The sequence below is a fragment of the Triticum aestivum genome, chromosome 7D, assembly GCF_018294505.1.
Source record: "Triticum aestivum cultivar Chinese Spring chromosome 7D, IWGSC CS RefSeq v2.1, whole genome shotgun sequence".
NCBI classification, from domain to species: Eukaryota; Viridiplantae; Streptophyta; class Magnoliopsida; order Poales; family Poaceae; genus Triticum; species Triticum aestivum.
Window position 1 is genome coordinate 626,373,620 of NC_057814.1, and position 21,397 is coordinate 626,395,016.

Consider the following 21,397-nt stretch of genomic DNA (forward strand, 5'->3'; position numbering starts at 1 on the left):
CTCTTTATTCTTCTCACATCGGTAACTCCTCGTTCTTCAAACACTTCATTCACAAAAACTTAAACAAAAACCTTGTGAGATCCGTTAGTGTAGTAAAGCAAACTACCACTTTAAGGTATGGTGATTAACTCATTCTATATTTATATTGGTGTTAAACCTACAGTATTCCGACTTCTCTATGGTTCATACCCCCTGATACTAGCCATAGATTCATCAAAATAAGCAAACAACACGCGAAAAACAGAATCTGTCAAAAACAGGATAGTCTGTAGTAATCTGGAAGTTTAGTAAACTTCTGTAGCACCAAAAATTATGAAATAAATTTTACAATTTGAAACATTTGTACAGAAGTAATGTTAAAAAAGTTTCAGACCCATTTGACCTTCCAGTAAAAAATGTAAAATCACGCGCTACAGCCAAAGTTTCTGTTTTTGTTCTGCACATAGTAAACAAGCAATCTAATCATCCTAAAACCAAAGCTTGGCACATTATTTTTATAATACAATGGATATACCCAAGGGGATAATTATTTACAGAGAAACTTCCATGAAAAATTCTACATTGTTTCCGTGAGCATGAACACAAGTGCTCAAGGTCGACCCTCACTTCTTCAATGCATAACTTTCCAATCACTTCTCTTTTTGAAAAACTTTTTAGGCATGATAGGCAAGTAAATTTTTTTGTATTTTCATTATTTTCAACTTTTTGTATGTTTCACCCACAACTAAACAGAAATATAAAGGAAAAACAAAATCTACTTAGTGAAGAAAGCAAACAAGCACACACGAGAATATCAACCCCACGCTATTGCTCCCCGGCAATGGCTCCAGAAAAGAGCTCGATAATCCCCAAGTGCAGGGAATCATCGTAGCAATTTCCAAAGGTGGAAGTGATAAGTATGGAGTGCCACAAGGAGTTAAAGGTAAGACCAATATTCTCTAAAGTCCTATCTGCCACTGATACGACTCTATGTACACCGAACGTTTGCTTCCAACTAGAAACGAGAAATAAAACTACGTTGTGGGTATGAAGAGGATAACTTTGCATGATATGGGAGAGCTAAAATATAAAAGTAGGTGCTGTTATCATAAAGTTAGAATAAATTACTAAATATTATAAATAGCGAGTGTGGAATAATGATGGATCGGTGTGCGGAATTGTCCTAGGGGATTGTTAACCAGACCGATAGTCGTCATTGCAATTTCATATGAGGGAGAGGCATAAGCTAACATACTTTCTCTACTTGGATCATATGCACTTATGATTGGAACTCTAGCAAGCATCCGCAACTACTAAAGATCATTAAGGTAAAACCCAACCATAGCATTAAAGCATCAAGTCCCCTTTATCTCATACGCCGTGACCCACTTATCCGTGTTTATGATTCTGTCACTCAAGCAACGCAGACAATAAGTAAACCATGGACATATTGCAACACCCTACATCGGGAATCCCTCACGCTTGCGCGACACAGAGGGCACCATAGGACAGCACCAAAATAAAACATACAACTAATACCAATCTAGATCATCAAGCAACCCAAAGACAAAAGATATCTACTCAAAACATCATAGGATGGCAACACATCATTGGATCATAATATGTGACATAAAGCACCATGTTCAAGTAGGGATTACAGCAGGGTGCGGGAGAGTGGACCGCGTAAAAGAGATGATGATGGTGATGATGATGGTGATGTTGATGAAGACGATCACCGCGGCGATGATTCCCCTCCCGATGGCACTCCGGCGCCACCGAGAGAGAGGAGGAGAGGTTCTCCCCCTTGTGCTTCCTCCTCCATGGCCTCCCCCCTAGATGGGGAGAGGTTCTCCCTCTGGTCCTTGTCCTTCATGGCGATGATGGCCCCTCGGGGATCCTCCTCCATGGCCTCCGGTGATGATGGCCCTCTCCGGGAGGGTGCCGGAGAGGGCCTACATTGATTTCTCGTGGCTACAGAGGCTTGCGGCGGCGGAACTTCCTATCTAGGTTAATTTTCGGAGGTTTTTGTATTTATAGGAGAAGTTGGCGTTGATTACACGTCAGGGGGGGGCCCTCGGGGAGTCCACGAGGCAGGGGGCGCGCCCCCCACCCTCGTGGGGCCCCCGTGACTCCCCTCCAGTAGATTTTTGTTCCAGTATTTTTCATATTTTTCAGAAAAAATCTCCGTTGATTTTCATCGCATTCCGAGAACTTTTATTTCTGCACAAAAACAACACCACGGTAGTTCTGCTGAAAACAGCGTCAGTCCGGGTTAGTTCTAACCAAATCATACCAAAATCATATAAAACTATCGTAAACATGGCATGAATACTTCATAAATTTTAGATACGTTGGAGACGTATCACACACCAGCCCACAAGGAGTGGCGCCCCCCCCCCCTATGGCAGGAGGCCGAATTGGGAGAGGAAAAAGGGGGTTCGTCCCCCCTTTCCTTTCTCTCTTGCCCCTTCTCTTTCTCGTCCAGTGAAATAAGGCAGGGGGCGCCACTTGGGGAAACCCCAAGTAGGATTCGGATCCTACTTGGGGCGCCCCCTATCTGCTCCCTCCTCCCCCCCCCCCCCCCCCCCACACCACCACCACACACACACACACCTATATATATATGTGGGGAGAGGGGCGCCTAGGACACACAACATCAATTGTTAGCCGTGTGCGGGGCCCCCCTCCACAGTTTACACCCCCAGTCATATTCTCGCAGTGTTAGGTGAAGCCTTGCAAGGATCACTTCACCATCACCGTCACCAAGCCGTCGTGCTGACGGAACTCATCTACTACCTCGACGTCTTGCTGGATCAAGAAGGCAAGGGACGTCACCGAGTTGAACGTGTGCAGATCTCAGAGGTGCCATACGTTCGGTACTTGATCGGTCAGAGCTAGAAGAAGTTCGACTACATCAACCGCGTTGTTAAACGCTTCCGCTTACGGTCTACGAGGGTACGTAGACACACTCTTCCCCTCGTTTCTATGCATCTTCATGGATAGATCATTGCGTGTGCGTAGACATTTTTTTTTGTTTTTCCATGCAACGTTTCCCAACATCACCAGCCATGGCTTCGTCCGTGGATTTGGCGCCGCCGCCGGCTGCAAGGTACCGGTCTCACCTCCATCCCTCGGCAGCTGCAGCGCGTAAAAGAGACCTGGCGCCGCCTGCTGCAATTGGTCGTCGAATAAGCCGTGGTAGTCCGGGGCCACCCCGTTCCCCGAGACTGGCGGCGACCAAGGAGACGGCGGGTAGATGGGTGTGCCGCCGTAGCTGTAGCCATGTCCACCATCAGCATCCATCATGATGGTCTGGGGCGCTTGTGGGGAATAGTAGGAGTTGCGGTCGTATGGAGGCACGAAGATGGGCGGTGAGGATGGAGCGGTGAGGAAGACCTTGTAGTCGTCCATGGGCCATGGCCTCTTGCTGCACGTACGCGATGTATCAGAAGCAAAGGGATCAATCAACAACGGAACGGACCAGGATCCTTATTTGATTAACCTAGCCAACTGCATGTACGTACGATGGGTCGTGAGGATCAACGACAGAGGCTAGTATATATAACAGGAGACCAACGTAGACTGCCTACCTTGTATACGGTTTGAACTTTTTGCATATCTCGACTTTGTGTCGAGTTCGGTATGCTTTATATACAACTCACGTGTCTAATTGTTATTATGTGCTCGGTCTCAACTCGTTGCCAACAAGGACATGTTTTCTGGTTCCGGATACAGAAACATTCATGTTGAGACTTAAAATAACACCCCACTCAGACCCACCCCCACAAACTCTCATTATAGGGCTCCCCGTGATTTGCAACTAGGTAATTAATGTCACACCAGTCCGTAAGCACAATCCATAAGCCACACTTCTATTGTATCACGGTCGATCCATCCATCCTTGTTTTCTTTTTGGTAACCTACCGGAAGGTTCATGAACAAAAAAAATTCTAGGTTTTCTTTTTTTGTTTGTTTTTTCTATTTTCTTTTCTTTTTTGTGTTTTTCATCTCTTTTTTGTTTCTTAAATTTCATAAATTCCAAAAAATACTAAGAAATCTTCAAAATTTTGTTTGGATTTCCGAAAATTGTTAACATTTCCAAAAAATGTGTATTTCAAAAAATGCATATAAATTTAAAGATTGTTTGCAGTTTTCAAAAATGTTTTGAATTTCAAAAAAATTCACTTAGTTGTAAGTTACAATCTGTTTTTTAATTGACAAATTTATTTAATTCGTGAAATTTCTTGAATTTTGAACATTTTTTGAATTCATGAATGTTTTTTGGATTCACCGACTTTTTTTGGATTCGTGAACTTTTTTTCATGATTGATTTTTTCAAAATCACAAACATTTTCTCAAATACATGCAACTTTTTTTTATTCATGAAATTTTTTGGTATTTTTATGTAGTGGAAAAATGAAAAAAAAACAGAAAGCAAAAACCCAGAGATCCACGCTACACTACGTTATAGAACTTAGCGATCGGAGCTAATGGCTCGGCCCACCCTATGCCAGCGACCTAAGCGATCGGCGCGAAGACATGAGCGACGCAAGGCGCATGTATCACTTCAAGTGATACATAGCAATCCTGATGTTTTGCCCATTTTATATACCACAGAGAATTAGGAGGTGATGCACCAGAACGATTGGTGTACGATCCCAACCCTAGCCGTTGCTGCCATTGCATCGCCCCTCCTCTTCACTGTTTGGCGGCCTCGTTAGTGGCAAGAGTAGCAGGACATGTCGGTCCGCTTTGTTTATTCATATTAGGCGTTTGTTTCTCCGGTGACATTGACGAAGTGGTGGCTGTGATGATGTGTTGGAATACTGTCTTCTGTCTCTCCCTACCTTGACGATGTCTGAACCGGTGTGGATGAAGGTCCTATGATGTTTTATGTCCCTAGATCTGTGGGATCTCTTCTGGTCTCCACAGTTGGTGTGTGGTTCCTTTGCAAGATGGTTAATGCTCTTCTTCCTTCCCAACCGTTGTGGGGGACGGATTCTTTCTTCATCAATATATATCTTTCTGATCCAAGGACTTTGCCATCACAGCCGGTGCGTTCATCGGTTTTAGATCCCCAACAGCCTTGGTAGCTCAAGCGGCTCAAAAAAACTCAAGGATGGTTTCCTTGGTGGAGTCCTCATGGCACTGCCAATGGTTCCTTGCTGCAGCAATGATCTTCTCTGTGTGGGTGATTCTCGTCAACAACTGATTGGTGTTAAGGGTTATTATATTTCTGACATAAAAAAAGTCTGTTATATAAAACTTGCAGCCGTATTGTTCTTTTGTGAATAAAGTTGTATGTGTTCTAGAAGGCAGGCCAGATGCACGCCCGCACCCCACATTGTGTTCATGCCCAATCTGACTGCCCTATAAGACATGCGAGTGGACGCATTTCCATGGTATTTTGAAATACATTCCGGTTGTTCATTATGGGCTTATCAAGCTCTAAGTGCATATAGTTCTACATTTGTAGTCTGGAGACAAAAGGAGAGAGAGTTTTTTCGTCTTCAGGAAACTAAACTTGTAGCCCCGGACTCACGCAAATCTGACTCCTTCCTCCTAAATGCGTTGCGCTCGTTCCTCCTGGCTGACGCGGTCGGCTTGTCAGGTGGGCTTTGCACTGCTTGGGACTCCCGCGTCTTCTCCATCGCTACCGGACTCGCCATAAACTTCCACAAATCTGGGTTCACCCCGATGCACTGCAGTGGTGAACTGTCGGCGGCCTTGGCTGGGATCCTGGGCTGCCCTATCTCTTCTTTTCCTCAACCCTACTTAGGACTCCCCCTGTCTCCCCATAAGCTCCCCATCTCCGCCTATGACCCCCTCATCCGTTCTTTCGACCGTTACCTTTCGGGCTGGCGTGCCCTGCTCCTTTCCTCTGGTGGCCGAATGCTACTTTGTAATGCCGTCCTTAATAACCTCTCTACTTATTTTATGTGCTCTTATCTGCTTTCCTCTGGTGTGATTGAGATGATCGACCGTAGACGTCGTGCCTTTTTTTGGACCGGCAAGGATACGTGCTCTGGCGCTCGCTGTCTTGTTGCTTGGGATAATGTGTGTGCAGATGTGCAGGAGGGTGGCTTCGGGATCCGCGATCTACGATGACAGAACATGTGCCTGCTCCTCAACTTCGTCCACAAGCTTCACCAACCGGACTGTCCCCCTTGGAAGAGCTGGTTCCTCCGCAGCATCAGGGGGGACATTGGCGACTGCTCTTCGGCTCCTTCCTTCCTCGAGGTCATCGTCCGCCGGGGGCTCCCCACGTACAGGGCCATCACCCGTGTGGCGCTTGGGGACGGGCGCACTACCTCCTTCTGGCATGACTGCTGGTGCCCCGGTGGTGCCCTCTGCTTCGAGTACGCGGCGCTCTTCTCCCACTCCACGCGCCCCAACGCCTCCGTGGCGGCGGTCGCCCTCGACGGTCTTCATCTTCAGAGACGCCTCTCCTCTGTAGCCGCTTCTCAGCTGGGAGAGGTCCGGGCTCTCATCCGTGCCCTGCAGCTTGGTGACACTCCGGACCGCCGGTTCATGGCTTGGGGCGAGGACCTAGCGTTCAGCTCACGCGCTGCGTTTCGGGTTCTCTCCTCCAATGGAGTGCTCTGTCAGACCTCCATCGACATTTGGTGCTCCAAACTTCCCAGGAAGATCAAGATCTTCGCTTGCTTGCTGGCTCGTGACCGCCTCAGCACGCGTGTGAACCTGTTCGCGAAGAACTGCGCCCCCTCTAGTATGTGTGCCTCCTGCTCCGCGGAGGAGACTGTTGTGCATATTTTCACCTCGTGCGCGCGCACAGCCTCCACCTGGCGCCGCCTTGGACTGGGCCCCTTTGACTCGGTTGGCGGGATTCTCTCCTCGCCCCCGGGTGCTCCGACCTCGCCTCCGCTCTGGAAGGACGGGCTCCTAGTGCTGCTTTGGCAGATCTGGAAAGCCCGGAACAACGCCACGTTCAACGGCGTCGACTGCGACGTTGGCGACATCCTCTCCAGAATTGCGGACGACATCATGCTCTGGAGCCACCGTTACAACGCTCCTGATCGCGCGCTGTTCCTGGAGACGCGTGCTTTTTTTCTTTCGGCCCTGTAACTCTCCCTCTCCCCCTTTTCGGTTTTTGCTGCTTAGTTGGTAGTTTTTTATCTCTTCGATGAAAAACTCTGTATGACTGCCAAGTCTTTCGAGTAATACAACAACCGGTGGGGCCCTGGCCCCCCCGTCATTCTCGAAAAAAAAAGTTGGTTTAATGATGGATCAATAACAGGAAGACTACGACGTGAGGTCCACAACGTATGATACCCGGTTCGCGGTAAATTATTGCCCATAATAGCCAATAGAAAGTTTTATTTCCATTCATATATGCTAGAACATGTTACCTTACCTTCTAAAAGGTAATCTACAAAGACTTGATGCTTAGCTCCGCAAGATCTTCTTCCTTACTATTTGTCTTAACGTCTCATGCTTACAACTCAATTCAAGCGTTGGATTCAATAATGTGTCTGTAGCTGGATTTGCACATGGTCAAGGAAACCTAGTGATGCCTACGGGTAATGGTGCTTTGAGCTCTAGGAAACAATAACTCGAGGTTAGTTCTCCTGGCGCTTGCTTCTGAACCGCGGTCGTCGTCTTTGAATCCTTGAATTGATCTGAAGAACCTGACACCAAATATCGCCGTTGTGTATGCACGGCGACAAAACCTAACCTCGCCGCTCCAAGGAGCTGGCAGGAATCTAAGCTGGAGATCCGACTAACCCGTCCCAACGGATGAACTTGAGGAGGATCAGAGCCCGGAAGACTTACTCGAAGAAGGAGCGCCCCCATCTGTCCAAATGTCGCCCCTGTGAGGATTAAAACCATACCTATCTAATAGAGGAGCCGAGACACCTTGATTCTCCTCCCAGACAAATCCACGGGCTCGCCGGCGAAGATCGAGGGGAGGGAGACTTTCCCAAGCTGCCTTGGGGGAGAGGAAAGAAAAGCTTCGTTGCTTCCACTACTATGTATGATAGTATCTTTTTGACTTGATGCTTGTATGGATTTGATGCTTATATGGACCTTTGATTTACACTTCAAGCTTTTATGGAGTTGTATGAAAACCATGTGCTATACTTTAACTTCTGATGCTTATATGAAAACTATGTGTTATATGTATTGTGCTTGCTAGACTACGTGTATCCTGGTCTATATGTGCTTGCTGGAATATAGGGTGGTGTTTGCGAGTGTCAGAGATGGCATACTCAGACAAAGAAGGTATGTCAAGCCACCAATGGCCGAATCACGACAAACATTTTGGACATGTGGCCCATTGTGGCTATCTCTGCTAGCCGAGATAGCCAATGAGTACTCATTTGTTGTCGGCCTTCTCCTTCAAAGGCTTCTTCGACCAAGAGCTCATCACCGAGCGACACCTTCATCGGGACCTCCCCCCCCCCCCCCCCCAGGGAGTCTCCGCGATGGGCGGATAGTGGAGGAAATGAAAGAGTGGCGAGTGGGTGGTGCTAGGAGATGACAAAGGGAATTAAGGGGGAAAGTTTAGAGCAAACACTTTGAAAACATGGTGTGCCAACTCCTCCGGTGCCAAGATCCGTGCATGTGATCCAATAGCGGGCGCGAAATTCGCTCTAATCATATATCCTATATTATACCTAAATAGTTGATCCCTCTAATTTCAATTATCTCAACATGCAACTATGACACCTCATCATGCCACCCTGCATGTGAAAGCGCACACAATAGAAGTGCACCATTCATGCTACTCATATCTAACACTATCCTCAATTATCTCAACATGCAACGATGTCACCTCACCATGCCACTAGTTGAAAAGGCCCATTTGTCCCGGTTTATAAGGCTCATTTGTCCTGGTTCGGGAACCGGGACTAAAGGGTCAGTACGAAAGCCCAATACATTTAGTCCCGGTTCTTATACCAACCGGGACAAATGGGGCTCCACGTGGCCGTTGCGGCTTGCCCAGGCAGGGGGCATTTTGTCCCGGTTGGTAGCACCAACCGGGACCAATAAGCGTCCACGCGTCAGCAGTTCAGGCGCTAGGGTTTTTGTTTTTTTTTCTGAAAGGGGTTGTTTGGGGGTTTTTGGGGTTTTTTTAGGGTTAATTTAGGGGTTTCATATATTGTGTTAGCTAACTAATACAGAGAAGTGTCCTCTCTTATCTCCGTGCTTGGTTGACGCTACGTACTATACGTATAGAGGGGACTCGACACGCTAGCTAGTAAGCAAATGAAGGAAACCATTAAGTACAGAAGATCGTCATGAACGTATACAGAGAGAAGTGATCGACCTCTCCTTCTCCGAGAGATTGGTCGAACAACAATTTTTCATATATCTATCCGACGCTACTGGCTATATATATATATATATATATATATATATATATATATATATATATATATATATATATATATATATAGACACACACACACATATATATACACACACACGGTAGTGCTATTGTGAGCGAGCGCGCAAAATGCTAATCATGCACTCCGGCCGCTACGTCCACTATATATATATACAATGTAAGATCTCTTACAATACCCTAATATCTGAACTCAAGTTCCACATGGTATTCTCCGGCTTTATTGATGACGTGGTCAAGAAAGGATCCCGCCAATTCCTCTTGAATTGCTCGCATGCGATCTTGTGGTAGGAGTTCATTCTGCATCTGCCACATCTAATTTGAAGAAGGGGGTCAATACATATATATGAATGAAACTCAACATAAATGATGGTAATAAAAAAATTGTGAATATTTTTCCTTACGCACTTCATATTGTCTTTTAGAGTAGCCCCGCTTATTCTTGGCCGTCGCGTTGTATATGAACTCGCAGACGTAGTATCCACAGTAATGATTCCCGGGTTCCTGCCACAAGCATGATAATGAAGCATTATAAATGGTATTGATGAAAGTAGCTAGAATCAACGGGAGATGCGTAGAACTAGCTAGCTAGTAGTACTTACTTTCGGGTATGTAAATCGCAGCTCCCCCGGCAGTCCCGGAGGTTGTGCGGTGAAGTCTTTCCAAACCCTGCGAGACAAAGAAAACAATTACTTGATATCAGAAAATGAACAAAGTCTCCCATATGGTGCATCATGATCGATTGAACTTACTTCTCGAGCATTTTAGTCATGTCCGCATAGTCCTCGGGATCTTTTCGTCTGAAGTCTAAGACGGTTACTAGTCCCTACTCAAGCTTAATCTCTAGGAGAATATGGTGTAACCTACGCACGCATGCATAACTCATAAATTACATTACATCCAAGGAGGAAGATTATACATACATAGAGTCACGGGTCAGGTGATGTGATTGCTGCTCTGCTCCCCGAAAGGATTAATGCCATCCGCGCTTAAACCAAACCATGCGCTCCTTGGGTCACCTGCAAACTCAGCCCGGTAGTTTCTCTCGATTTTTCTCCACTGCGACCCGTCAGCGGGTGCTCTCAACTTCCCATCTTTCTTACGGTCCTCTCTGTGCCATCGCATCAACTTGGCATGCTCTTTGTTTCTGAACAGACGTTTCAACCGTGGTATTATCGGAGCATACCACATCACCTTGGCAGGAACCCTCTTCCTGGGGGGCTCGCCGTCAACATCACCAGGGTCATCTCGTCTGATCTTATACCGCAATGCACCGCATACCGGGCATGTGTTCAAATCCTCGTACGCACCGCGGTAGAGGATGCAGTCATTAGGGCATGCATGTATCTTCTGCACCTCCAATCCTAGAGGGCATACGACCTTCTTTGCTACGTACGTACTGTCGGGCAATTCTTTATCCTTTGGAAGCTTCTTCTTCAATATTTTCAGTAGCTTCTCAAATCCTTTGTCAGGCACAACATTCTCTGCCTTCCACTGCAGCAATTCCAGTACGGTACCGAGCTTTGTGTTTCCATCTTCACAATTAGGGTACAACCCTTTTTGTGATCCTCTAACATGCGATCGAACTTCAACTTCTCCTTTTGACTTTCGCACTGTCTCCTTGCATCAACAATGACCCGGCGGAGATCATCATCATCGGGCACATCGTCTGGTTCCTCTTGATCTTCAGCAGCTTCTTCCCCCGTTGCAGCATCACCGTATTCAGGGGGCACATAGTTGTCATCGTCCTCTTCTTCTTCGCTGTCTTCCATCATAACCCCTATTTCTCCGTGCTTGGTCCAAACATTATAGTGTGGCATGAAACCCTTTTAAAGCAGGTGGGTGTGAAGGGTTTTCGAGTTAGAGTAAGACTTCGTATTTCCACATATAGGGCATGGACAACACATAAAACCATTCTACTTTTTGCCTCAGCCAGTTCGAGAAAATTATGCACGCCCTTAATGTACTCGGAGGCGTGTCTGTCACCGTACATCCATTGCCGGTTCATCTACGTGCATTATATATAATTAAGTGTGTCAAAAACCATTACAGAACATCATAAATAGACAAGTGATCAAATTAATAGAAGTACATCATCACATTAAAACCAAAGTACATACATAGTTCTCATTGAACAACATATAGCTCTCCAGAGTATCTAATTAAACCATACATTGAAACTATGTAAAACATTTCAATGTAACAACAAATGCGATCATAATCGCAACCAAGGTAACAATTGATCCAACGGCATAATGATACCAAGCCTCGGTATGAATGGCATATTTTCTAATCTTTCTAATCTTCAAGCACATTGCATCCATCTTGATCTTGTGATCATCGACGATATCCGCAACATGCAACTCCAATATCATCTAGTCCTCCTCAATTTTTTTTTAATTTTTTCCTTCAAGTAATTATTTTCTTCTTTAACTAAATTTAACCTCTCGACAATATGGTCGGTTGGAATTTCCGGTTCAAATACGTCCTAGATAAATAAAATCTATGTCACGTTCGTCGGCATAATTGTCATAAACAATAAATGAACCAAATAATTATAAAAGATAATATATACCACATCCGAATCATAGACAGGACAAGGGCCGACGGGGGCGGATACCAAAACCATCGCACTATATAATAACAAGCAATAATAAAAGTAAGAAAGTTAGACAAGTATCTATCTAATCATACAAGTAAGAATTTTTTTCCTTTCAGAAAGAAGGTAAGAACAAGAGGCTCACCACGGTGGTGCCGGCGACGAGATCGGCGCGGGCGATCGACGGCAGTGAAGACGGGGACGGTACGTGAAGGACCGCTAAACCTAGACAAATTTTGAGGAAAATGGAGTTTGGAGGTCGAGCTTCGAGAGGAGAAATTAAAGCTTAACTGGTGTGGCTCGCGCATTTCATCGAACACCTCATGTGCATAGGAGGTGAGCTAGAGCACCACAAAGCTCTCCCCTCGCCGGCCAGAAAAAACAGAGCAGTGTGGAGTGCTCTGCTCGCCGGCGAAGGGGTATATATAGGCACCTCATTGGTCCCGGTTCGTGGCTGGAATCGGGACCAAAGGTCACCCTTTGGTCCCGGTTCCAGCCACGAACCAGGACCAATGGTTGTGGGCCAGGAGCGAGGACCATTGGTGCCCGTTCGTGCCTGGAACCGGGACAAATGGGTTCAGACGAACCGGGACCAATGCCCCACGAGGCCCGGCCGGCCCCCTGGGCTCACGAACCGGGACGTATGCCTCCATTGGTCCCGGTTCGTGACTGAACCGGGACTAATGGTTTGGCCAGGCCTGAACCAAAGCCATGTTTTCTACTAGTGTGCCATCATGCATTAGAAAATGCCTCATTAAAATACACCGTGCATGCTACTCATAATAAATATTCTACAACTATAGGATAATAAAATACAATAAAAATATGTATTTTGTTTCAATCACATATTGTTACTTTGTTAGTTTAAACAGTATTGTTTCATATATACAACCAAATCTCCCTGAAATAATTGCAACCAAATCCTGTAGCAAGCTACGCGTAGGGTATCATCTACTTTCCTAAAAACCTCTTTGGGCCCTTTTATTATGTTTTTTTTACAATAACTTGAAAATTGTCATGTTCACGTGAGTGAGGTGCGTACCCGTACGTGATCAAGGAACCGCGTGCGTGAAGACAGCTTTCGTTATCGCGCGCCGACGCGTTGATTTCGTCTGCCTTTTCGAGCACGCACAGTGTCGTCTCGTGGCTCATCAATCAATTCCCCCGCGCGCGCGCGGCCGGCCGACACGTAGCCACGATCCCACCCATCGTCGGACGTTGGCGTGAGCTTGCGGTGCTCGCCTAGCCAGCTAGCTTCCGGCCGGCCGGTCACCACGTCGCCGGCACGCACGGCAGACGATACTGTGACACGTACTTGGGTCCATCCGTGCGTGTCGCCGCCGACCGACGACCCGCCGGCCGCCATATATGGCCAGCAAGCCCGACCGAAAACGCATGGATCGACCAGACGAAACCTGAGATAGATCGTGCCAAACTTAGCCGTAGGAGCAACAACTTAACTCGTGTCGGCGAGCTCGGACGGACGTGATCGTGTGATCCTGTCCACGTACCTGATCAAACGATAGATCATCGACACCTTGGCCGGCGTCCATGCATGCATGTGTGCACGCAAATCTCTTTCCAGAACAGCCGACAATCCACTTACATGTACGCACGTCGGCACATATGATTACTTGTTGTCACACATGGATTTACCGGAACTGTGCTAGCTACTCCACGCAAGTCAACGACACGGCCGGCAAATGGCACGGCACAGCCAGCCGCCAGCGTGTGTGTCGAGCGAATGTTGTACATGTGTGTGCTCCTGCTTTGTGAGTGCTCCGCTTTACATCCATGTGCATGCCGTGTCGCCTTAACTCATTTCCTTTTGTGTGCGCGTTACCAAGAAAGAACCCGTCCACTTACCATTTATGTCTTCATTCATCATTTTGGCTAGCTTGTGCTCCTTCCCTTCCTTGCCTTGCAAGATCTCCATCCGATCCGGGTTAACACATGACAATCGTAGACGATCGATTCGTCGATCCCTATATATATGTGTGAGGGGGTCACATTCATCTTCATATGATATGTCCAAAGACATTTGTTGCTCACCGGGCTTTGTCAAACTCCAAGTGCATATATACATCTGCAATCTTGAGAGAGAGAGAGATAGAGAGAAGATTGAAGATTCCCCCTCCCACCAGTGCTTCCGGCTAATTTGAGGGATTTGATCAAATGTGGCCCTTTTCATCGTCCACTTCGTCGTTGGCTAAAACCATGTTTAGCATCGGCACTCGTAAGTTCTAATTCCACCTTCGTCCATTGCGACAATTGATTTTCATGATCACTGGTTTGAGTTTTGACGATAATTTTAGCTAGAGATGTCATAGATTGTTTTGATGGGATCATGCATGCATCAAGTCTTTACGCTTGAATTAATGTCAATTTCAACTCGGCGACATTTGTTTTTTGTTTCTCTCTGTCGAGAGGTTGCAATGAGCGTCGGGTGACCTCTGGGATGTCACACAGAAATAATACCAAAATACCGTGGGAATCAAGTGTTAATTAAGGAGCGCAACTTATTACTCAAGGTTTTGAATTCCTGTTTTAGAAATATATCGGCTTGTAGTCTTTTGGGGTTTTGTTGATGCTCCTCGGCATCTTTGTATCTTTGCCTTTTTTTTAGTTTTGTTATTTGTGTGTGTGTGCTGCGTTCTATCGGTCGTTGTAAGGGCTTCATTAATTTAAAGCCGCGCGATGGCCTCCTTTCTAAAGAAAAAAAAAAGATATCGGCCATAGCCGAAATTACTAAATTTCAGCAAAACACAGTTAAGTCCGTTTTCATTTCAGCCAATGGAACGAATTGTCACGTAAATTTACATGAGAACTAGCTAAATAATACTATAAAATTTCAAAAACAAATTGAAGTTGTGTATACTACCGTAATTGCTAAAATATTATGACAGGACCGATGTTACTTTAGTATGTTAATGAAATTTCCAAGTTTTTGAAAATTTACACCGGAAGTTTAGCCATGCTTACTAGTAAAGAAAATGTTACAACCATAAGCTAGAAACCATAAAACTAGATTTACCAAAAGAGAGAGCTACAGGGTTTGAAATACTTGAGCCATGCGTGTTTCCCTGAATTTTTTTAGCTTGTGAGTGCTGCCCACTACCACTCAAATTGCAAATGCCAGTGCTTCACTTGCGTCTCAAGCAACAGCGAGCAAGCTGTGTAGTGCTCCCAAAAGTCGCAAGGCCATTTCTTGACGCCTTGTATTTTCCTTGACTAAGTTTGAAGAGAATTATTTCTTGACGCGTTGCCATATATGCTCAGAATGTAGCTAAATTATCTTCATTTTATTGAATCATTTTTGTGCATTGCAGCAGACGGCACGATGGAGGGAAGCAGCAGCGATTCGTCATCGTCCATCTCTCCGGCACCGCCGCCACGCAGCCCGCTCGACGTCGACGAGGAGTACGGCCGCGCGTTCAAGTCCAGGTCCTTCCTCGACCTCTGGTCGCACGCGCACCGCAGCCTCAGGCAGACGTTCAAGCTCTCCTCCTCCAGGCCCAGCACCAGCCTCGAAACGCTCGACGACGGCGCTGCGGCCCTGGATAAGGAGCCGTCGTGCTCCTACACAATTCTCGACGACTTCGAGCTGGAGCCGAGACCGGAGGCGCTCGCGCGGGCCGCTGGGCGTCGGCACCGGCGCCGGCGTCCGTGGGGGTGCCACCGACGCCACCGCGTCGAGGCGCTCCTGCTCGAGTACTTCGACGTGACCCGGGACGCCTGCGAGGCGTGCTCCGCGCTGCTCGCCGCCGTGGGCGCCGCGCGGAGGCACCACCTCGTGCTCCGGCGCCTGCTCCGCCGGCTGGACGTCGAAGGTGACGGCGATGACAACACTACCACTGCCGCCAGGGATGCGCTCGCGCTGCACGTCCGCCAAGACAACCCGCTCTCGCCGGCGGGCGGCAGGCTCGACGGGTTCCACGAGGCGCACGCGCGCTGCAGCCCGCTCTCCAAGCGTCTCGCCGCGGCGCGCCGCCGGCTGCGGAGGCTGGCCAAGGCGGCGCGCTTCGCCCGGTGCGCGGCCGCGACCGCGGTCGTCGGTGCGTCGGCCACGGTCGTGGTGGCCGCGGTGGTCCTAGCCGCGCACGCCGTCGTCGGCGTGGGCGCGGCCGCCGCGGTGGCCTTCTGCGCCACATCCACCGAGCCCGTGGCGTGCCGGACGAATACCGTCAAGAAGCTGTCCGGCCGGCTCCACGGGAGGCGAAGGCGGGGGCACGCACGCACGGGAGAGGAGGCGGTGGACGCGGCGGCGCGGGGAGCGTACATCGTTGGGCGCGACCTCGACACGGTGAGCCGCATGGTGCGGCGCGCGCACGACGAGCTGGAGCACGGGCGCGACATGGCGCGCATCGCCGTGGCGGGCCACGGCGAGCGGCCGCTGCTTGAGGAGGTGGCGCGGGAGGAGGAGGAGTGCGGGGATGACCTGAGGTCTCAGCTGGAGGAGCTGGAGGAGCACGCCTGCCTCTGCCTCGTCACCATCAACCGGAGCCGGAGGATGGTGGCGCAAGAGATGGAGCGCGCCGGGTAACCGTCGCCGTCCACAGATACGACGACGTCCCAAGACTAGTCCATTTTAGTGGAGAAATAAGACGCTAGTGTGTTGTTGTTGATTAATTAATTTGTTTATATGTAATTTTCCCTTGTGATTCAGGGGATAGTGGCATGACGAATAAAGTGTTTCTTTTGTTTGTGCATTAGCACAAGCTTTTTCCTGGATAGGGATATGAGACAAGCTCCATTATGTGATTTGCTTTTGGGCATTCCTCCGAAAGTGTTTATCTAATCTCGAGCATTAATGCATTGGCATAAACAGTAAATTTTGAAAAAATAATAAAAAATCACCAAAATCTTTCTTTAGATGAGCATCTACACGTTTTCTAACTTTGTGTAAAATTTCGCCCCGAGAAGACACTGGTAGAGGTGTGTGCAAAAAGACAAAAATGACTGCTCCAAAATGTGTCTTTTTTAGTCCCGAGTTTTATATTTTTTGTAGAAGCCTCCACATATGTCTTTCCAAAGTTAAATTTTGTAGGATGTTAGATTTTATGTTGATGTTCGTAAAAAAAAATAGATTTCTTAGATTTTGTTTACTATGTTTTCGAAATTTACTATTGATGCATGTGCATTTGTGCTCTGGATTAGATGCTCAATGTCCGCATTCCTCTCTTTTCTTTTGATGGTCCTAATAATGCCGTGCACTTTGTTCTTGGGAAAAATACATTTTATTTTGATGTTTTTTATGTAATAATTAGTGTTTGTAATTATGGATTTGCTAATTCCACTAGTAGAAAACAAGCCTTTCGTCCAAAGCATTAGTCCCGGCCGGGTTTTGGACCAGGATTAATGGGACCACTAGTCCCGGTTCCAACGGCTAGGAGCGGAAGATGCCACACGGTCACCTCTAGTCCCGATTCATCTGTGACCTCTAGTCCCGGTTGGTGATACAAACCGGGACTAAAGGGGGTGGTGGCAGGCTGGCGTCAGACTGGGGCCCTGCAAGCCCCTCTAGTCCCGCTTGGTATCACCCACCGGGACTAGAGGTGGACCTTTAGTCCCGGTTTGTATTACCAACCGGGACTAAACATGTCCCTATATAAACCCCTGCTTCGTCCAGCCCGAGCTCGAGCTCATCCTCTTCGTTTTCTCCTTTCTCTCCTCTCTGTTTTCTTCTCCTAGCTCGAGCTCATCCTCCATTGCTGCCAAGATTTGTCAAGATTTGAGGCACCCCATCTATCCAAGTGGTTAGCAACTTTGTCCTTTCATCTCGCATTGCTAGTTTAGCTCGTTTCATGCTCTATAAGTATAGTCATTTGTGCATTCTAGTTTGGGAGTAATTATGTGGGAGTTTATTTGATTTATATGCAATTTGAGCTCAAATTAACATCTTAGTTTGCATATGTTTAGGTGTGTTTACCTAGTGCCTTCCCGTCCCCGTCCTCACCGCCGTCGATCGCCCGCGACGTCCCGTCGCCGGCATCACCTTGGTGAGGCTCTTGTTCTTATATTTTTTGTGAAAAAAAATCGTATTTGTATGGTTTAGATAATTGCTTGTATAATTTTCTTACTTGGATGATTGTTTGTTATACGTAGTGCCATGGTTTTGATATCCGTCCCCGTCGGCCCTCGTCCGGTTTATGATTCGGATGTTGTATAATATCTTTTATAACTATATGTTGCATTTGGTGTTTATGACAATTATGCCCATCAAGTTGACATATATATTTTTTATCTTGGAGGTATGTGAACCGGAAATTGCAACCGACTCTCTTGTCGAGAAGTTAAATTTAGTTGAAAAAAACGAGTATTTGAAGAAAAAGTGAAAAGAATTGAAGAAGAGAAGATGAAATTGGAGTTGTATGTTGCCGATGTCGTCGATGATCACAAGATTAAGATGGATGCAATGCGCTTGAAGATTAGAAAGATTAGAAATATGTCGTTGATAAAGAGGCTTGGTCTCATTATGCTGTTGGATCAATTATTACATTAGTTGCGATTTTGATCGCATATGTTGTTGCATTTAAATGCTTTAGCTAGATAGTTGTATGTTGATTTATGAGAATAAGTGTGTATGAACTTTATGTATCAATTTGTATTAATTTGGTCTTTTCGGTGTTGTGTAATGAATATGAGCCGACAATGGATGTACGATGAGCGACGCTCTCCCCAGTTCATTAATGGCGTGCATAGTTTTCTGCATGTGGCTGAGGCAAACAAGCGGGATGGTTTTTTGTGTTGTCCATGTGGTGTCTGTCCATGTGGTGTCTGTAAGAATGATATGAATTACTCTAACTCAAAAGTCCTTCAAGTCCACCTGTTTACGTCTGGTTTCATGTCCGGCTATAACTGTTGGACCAAGCACGGAGAAAGAGGGGTTCTAATGGAAGAGAATGAAGAAGAAAAGGATGATGACAACTATACTAGGTTCCCTGAATATGATGGTACTACAATGGAGGGAGAAGCTGAAGAAGAGGCATCAGATGAGCCCACTGATGATCTTGGTTGGGCCATTGCTGATGCAAAGAGAAACTCCAAGTGAAAAGGAGAAGTTGAAGTTGCAGCGCATGTTAGAGGATCACAAGAAATTGTTGTACCCAAATAGCGAAGATGACAAGAAACAACCGGGTACCACACTAGAATTGCTGCAATGGAAGGCAGAGAATGGTGTATCTGACAAGGAATTTGAAAAGTTGTTGAAAATGTTAAAGAAGATGCTTCCAAAGGACAACGAATTGCCCAACGTACGAAGCAAAGAAGGATGTCTGCCCTCTAGGATTAGAGGTGTAGAAGATACATGCATGCCCTAATGACTGCATCCTCTACCGCGGCGAGGAGTACGAGAATTTGAATGCATGCCAGGTATGCGATGCATTGCGCTATAAGATCAGCCGCGATGACCCTGATGATGTTGAGGGCGAGCGCCCCAGGAAGAGGATTCCTGCCAAGGTGATGTGGTATGCTCCTATAATACCACGGTTGAAACGTTTGTTCCAAAACAAAGAGCATGCCAAGTTGTTGCAATGGCACAAAGAAGACCGTAAGAAAGACGGGAAGTTGAGAGTACCCGCTGATGGGTCGCGGTGAAGAAAAATTGAGAGGAAGTGGCTAGAGTTTGCAGATGACGCAAGGAACTTATGGTTTGGTATAAGTGCAGATGGCATAAATCCTTTTGGGGAGCATAGCAGCAATCATAGCACTTGGCATGTGACTCTATGTATCTATAACCTTCCTCCTTGATTGTGCATGAAGCAGAAGTTCATTATGATGTCAGTGCTCATCCAAGGCCCTAAGCAACCCGGCAAAGACATTGATGTTTACCAAAGTCCAATGGTTGAAGAACTTTTACAGTTGTGGGACATAAAAGGTGTACGTGTGTGGGATGAGTACAAATAGCAGGAATTTGACCTACGAGTGTTTCTGTTTGTAACCATCAATGATTGGCCTGCTCTTAGTAACCTTTTAGGACAGACAAACAAGGGATACCACGCATGCATGCACTGTTTAGATGACACCGAAAGTATATATTTGGATAAAGGTAAGAAGAATGTGTACCTGGGACATCGTCGATTTCTTCCGATCGAGAATCTCTTAAGAAAGAAAGGCAAGCATTTCAAAGGTGAGGCAGATCACCGGAAGAATCCTGACCACCGTACTGGTGATCATATACTTGATATGGTCAAGGATTTAAAAGTAATCTTTGGAAAGGGTCATGGCGGACAATCTGTACTGAATGACGCTGACGGACACGCACCCATGTGGAAGAAGAAATCTATATTTTGGGACCTACCCTATTGGAAAGTCCTAGAGGTCCGCTCTGCAATCGGCGTGATGTACGTGACGAAGAATCTTTGCGTGAACCTAATAGGCTTCTTGGGCGTGTATGGGAAGACAAAAGATACACCAGAGGCATGGGAGGACCAACAATGTACGCACGAAAAAGACGACATGCATCCAAAGCAGTATCAAAGGTCCTGCCACCTACGCTCTTACCAAAAAAGATAAGGAAATCCTCTTCGAATGCATGCTCAGTATGAAGGTCACGTGTGGCTTCTCGTCAAATATAAAGGGAATAATAAATATGGCAGAGAAAAAATTCTAAAACCTAAAGTCTCATTACTGCCACGTGATTATGATGCAATTGCTTCCGGTTGCATTGAGGGGGCTTCTACTGGAAAACATTCGATTAGCCATTTTGAAGCTGTGTGCATTTCTCAATATAATTTCTTAGAAGGTAATCGATCCAGAAATCCTACCAAGGTTACAGAATGATATGGTGCAATGTCTTGTCAATTTCGAGTTGGTGTTCCCACCATCCTTCTTCAATATCATGACACATGTCCTAGTCCACCTATGTTCGGACGCACTCAATCTAAATTATAAGATTCTTCCATAACCCGATTTCACGCGAACCCACTTTTTAAACTTATTAGAACCATTTTTTAAGTTTTAGAAATTATGAACACACACACAGACACGCATGTTTTTTTGCATATAGGGATACGAAAAACATATGGGATATCTTCATATTTTGTTACTTTTTGGCATCTTTCTTTTCCTTTGATGTTTTTTATGGTTTTTCTTTTATTTTGTACATTAGAACCTGATTAATCACACATGGTGATATGAGGTAATGTTCTTTTTTGTGTTAGTTTTGGGCATTTCTATCTCTTCTTTTCATGTTCTTAATATTGGCGTGCACTCTATTCTTGGGTAAAGTGAGTCTCTTACTTTCTAGTATGATGTTCATTACATAATAATAGCAATCGTAGGCACATGATCTAGAGATTTTTCCCTAACATGTGTTTGTGTGAACCCAATTTTTCAAACTTAACAAAAATTGTACTTCAAAGTTATAGAAAATTATAAAAATAATATGCAGATGGGTCTTTTTAGAAGGAAAACAACAAGAACGATGTTTTTTTAGACTTCAACCTGCT

At 46.2% G+C, this 21,397-nt stretch overlaps 1 protein-coding gene across 2 annotated transcripts; it reads left to right on the forward strand.

The window, feature by feature from the left end:
- The first annotated feature begins 13,986 nt into the window (after nt 1-13,986).
- On the forward strand, nt 13,987-16,687 carry LOC123167151 (putative UPF0496 protein 2). Of its 2 annotated transcripts, none has more exons than XM_044584989.1 (2): nt 13,987-14,184; nt 15,278-16,687. In XM_044584989.1, the coding sequence occupies exons 1-2, from the start codon at nt 14,124-14,126 to the stop codon at nt 16,489-16,491; spliced, it is 1,275 nt and encodes a 424-aa protein (XP_044440924.1). In that variant the 5' UTR covers nt 13,987-14,123; the 3' UTR covers nt 16,492-16,687. The 2 variants fall into 2 exon arrangements, with proteins under 2 accessions (XP_044440924.1, XP_044440925.1); XM_044584990.1 differs by having other exon boundaries at nt 15,281-16,687.
- The last annotated feature ends 4,710 nt before the right edge of the window (nt 16,688-21,397 follow it).